Below are 3,937 nucleotides of genomic sequence, written 5' to 3' on the forward strand. Positions count from 1 at the left end.
ACTATTTACTTTATTCAGAAATTAATATATACATTATACACCTACAATGGATTTAACAGCCAGTTTCGTGTCATCGGCAGGAATTAAAGATGGGAATAGAAATTATTTTTCTAGCCATATTGTGCCAAGATACGCAAGATGCAAAATATTCGTAATAATATATAGTCACAAAATAAAATATAAAGCCAACAATAGCTACTGTGCATGTTTTTGGAACATATCTAAATATAATATACGTGAATATTATAAAATTTTACAAATAACTAATAATACTATATAAAAAATGTAAAATATCGTGTGAATTATTTAAAATTCATGCGACATTTTAAATAGTCTTAAACACTCATATTTACAAGATTAGATTATAATTGTATTATATCATTATGATATAATTGTATCATAAATAGGACAAAGTCAAATATAAAAACTATAATTAGTTAACTATAATTATAAAATAATAATTGTATTTAAGTTTTATCTTATAATATATAAAACACATGATGTATGTATGTGTGTCTAACACTTTTTACATCACATCAAACATCGAAAAAGGTTTGTTCTAAGTATATGTTCCAAATAATAAACATAGACTAACAGCACTATTAATATGGCCTACATTTACGATGTGACATAATAAATAAAGTCTTACAATACGTATGATGTAGATTTGTTCTATGCATGTCTTTTCTTATCTTAAATAAATAATATATTTTTTTATATATTTTCTATTTCATTTACGTAATTTTTAGAATATTTATTATTTATAAAATCGTGATAATTGATTATATATTTGTCACTTCTTACATTTACTGGTATGAAAAATTTAAATTCATATCAATTCTGAATGTGACATTTTAATTTTTCTCACTAACAGTATTTAAAATACCTAACTTTTAATAAATGTAATCTTTACTAATAATTAATAATAATACATTAGTATGAATAATGATAACGATTTATGTTTCAAATTAAATACTGGAAATATTTTCACTATATTTTATGAGGTAAAAGAAAAAATAATATGCAAATACAAAAATTGAAAATAGTGCATTTATAAATACGAATGTAAAAATTTAATGCCACAATAGAATGTGTGTGATGAGAAACTAATTATCGGTAAAATAAATTATACATGATAAGATTTGACACATGAATTGCTAGCGGTAATTCTACTATTAGAATTTTCCGAAAGGCTAGGAAGAAACATTTCAGTATCTCATCTTTAGATTTGCATACCTGCGAATCTGCGCCGTTTTGCCATGGTTTTCTTAGTGGACTGTCGAAACAATCAAAGGTTAAATCGTTATTGATTACATAGTAAGCATTCAAACTAAGTAATTTTTTCTTATTAATCGTACTGCGGTAACTTGTCGTAGTCGTTTTGAGCGTTGGTAACATTACATACATCAAAACTTTATAATGAACAAACACTAGGATAAAGATTACTGATATTAACAAAATTTAGTTTGACTATCAAAGATTCAAAAAAGAGCCTATTGACTAAAATCAATTAACTAGCTTAAGTCTATTCGATTGATAAACTTAGCATTATTATATTACAATTAGAAATTATATTTTCGTCGCTTAAAGTGTAAAGAGGTTGTAACAAACTTCTGCCAATGTGCATAGTCTTATAAATTTTAGGATGCTAAAAATTTTTAATACATATCTGATGTGGAAAAATGCTGCAAATGTGTGTGATATTAATACATTTTGTATTTAGTTATTTTTATAAAACGTCATGTTTATAACGATTGTATCTAATTGATTGTATCTAATTGATGTAAAAATAAAGTACTATCTAGTTTCAGAAATGATAAAAAAAATATTTTATGTAAAGCGAGAAATTTAATTCTCGTATATTTGGAATATAATAAAATACTAATGCATGATTAGTATGTTCATGTAATTATGAATCTCAATAAATATTGTGCAGCAAATATAGATATAAAAATAAATTTACAACGCGTATTATTCTATGACATGTTATCTGAAAAGATCTATACAAGTGCAAGTTTACAAGACCAATTTTCATCTAATTTTATAATTACTATATCATGCTATTTAAATGTATGAACGCGTTTTACTTCCTTACTGACAGCCACTATAATAAATAATATTGGAGTATACAAAATCAATCTATACCATAAAGTACTGCCTCAAGATACAAGCTACTAAAAATAATTACTTTAATAATAGCAAAAAAATAATAACGACTCAGTTTTATCACAAAGAATATGACGAAATTAAAAAGTATATGCATTTCACATAAAAAAAGTTAAAGTAGATAAAAAATGATTTTTAAAATTTTAATATTTCGTTGTTCGCTGTGTTCAGTTTTCAAATTTCTTTACAATCCTATCAAGTATTCTTGTCTTATTTAACGTATTATATAAAAAAGACACATAAGCGTTATTTCAATTAATATTCATGTCATATAATATAATATACATTTAGTTTATAAGTTAAATAAAATAAAAAATATGTACTTCAGAATTATAGATCTTTAATGCTAAATTCGTTTATTAAAACATTACATGTACTATCTTCAAAAATATTGTAAAAGTCATAAACTATAAAAAAGCCTTTGTATTATTCTTTGTAATATTGAGCCCTGACAAATGTGTCTCACATTTCAATAATTAACTGAAGTGCACCTATTACAGTAATCGAGCCAGTAACACTTCTTTTTGTCTCAGATTTATAAGTTTACCTTCCTCTTTTTCTTGTGCTTTTTATGTTGCTGGCCAATCACTGGGTTCCAATTAGCCTGTGTGTTGTGATCTGTCATATGACAAGATTTGGAGGAGTATTTTGTAGTAAGGGAGTTGTTCTCAATTTCTTGTTCAGATTGATTGACCAAATTGACAGATTTGGTAATAGAACAGTTTGCAAACTCTGTATTCTTGAGCCGAGTATTTTCTAACACAGCTATCAGAGTCTGAGATGCTAGAGGAGGCTGTATTCCAGATATATTATTATATGACTGCTTAAAGGAATCAGTTACAAAAACGGCAATTTGCGTTGCGATCGTTCATTATATAATAATGAATATAATGGCTTCAATACAAATTTGCAAAATTGCCGTTTCAATAAATTATCTAATAATCTTATAATTTTTAAACACAGTAATCAAATTGCTAGTAAATGTATAATTGAAATATGCAATAACTCAATTTTCAAATACTTTTTAAATAATAAGAGAAATGGTTTTATAATATATAACAAAAGAACAATATTCTTTTTTAAAAAATATTATTTTAAAAATACAGAAATATTAGCAAATTAATCACTGTGTTTACTAAATGGCTGCAGTAAGTAATGTGAAAATTACAGCTTGGAATATAATTCAATCTAATGAGACAATTATATCAATACTTTATTAAATTTAAACATGATATTTCTACAGATATCTTTCAAACAAATTTGCAATTAAGCACTACACTATAACTCGGTTGCACAATTGTATTCCAAGAGTTCAATAATTATTGATAAAGTAATTTCTGATTATTTTTAATAATTGTACAGGGTGTCTTATTAACGCAATTATTGATATAACGATCATAGGTAGATACATTAAACTAAATTGAATACAAAGTCTCGTATCATTTTGATTTTCATAAAAATTAATAAAGAGAAGTTAATTTAAAATAATAACATTTACGAATGTGCATATGTCTACGTAATTTGGCGATAACAGTCCAATGTTTATAGTTTCTAGGTGCGTAACAAGGTTTGAGAGCGCTCAGTAAACAAAAATGACTATACACGAGCAAGTTCATCGTTGTTAATAGACACTCTTCTCAAGTTTAGTTCGATCTATCTATTCACGAATGTTGCGTTAGACATTCTGTATGCATGTATTATATATTTATACAATAAAATATTATACATAATAATTATACATAATACATTATACACAATAATTATATATAAT

The 3,937-nt window shown here is 25.1% G+C and overlaps 1 protein-coding gene across 5 annotated transcripts in view; it reads right to left on the minus strand.

The window, feature by feature from the left end:
• LOC108692981 (kinectin-like) overlaps positions 1-3,937 on the minus strand; it is a 17,395-nt gene that overhangs the window by 2,578 nt on the left and 10,880 nt on the right. For 3 of the 5 annotated variants that reach the window (XM_018201587.1, XM_018201589.1, XM_018201585.1), the window contains 2 exons: positions 2,714-2,959; positions 1,237-1,276 (listed from right to left, as the gene is read on the minus strand). The exons of 1 other annotated variant lie outside the window; for it this stretch is intronic. In XM_018201587.1, the coding sequence (XP_018057076.1) occupies positions 1,237-1,276; positions 2,714-2,959 (286 nt within the window). The remainder of the gene's footprint in view (positions 1-1,236; positions 1,277-2,713; positions 2,960-3,937) is intronic. One more of the 5 variants, XM_018201588.1, reaches the window with a different exon arrangement.

This window comes from Atta colombica, unplaced genomic scaffold, assembly GCF_001594045.1.
Source record: "Atta colombica isolate Treedump-2 unplaced genomic scaffold, Acol1.0 scaffold83, whole genome shotgun sequence".
Lineage (NCBI taxonomy): Eukaryota > Metazoa > Arthropoda > Insecta > Hymenoptera > Formicidae > Atta > Atta colombica.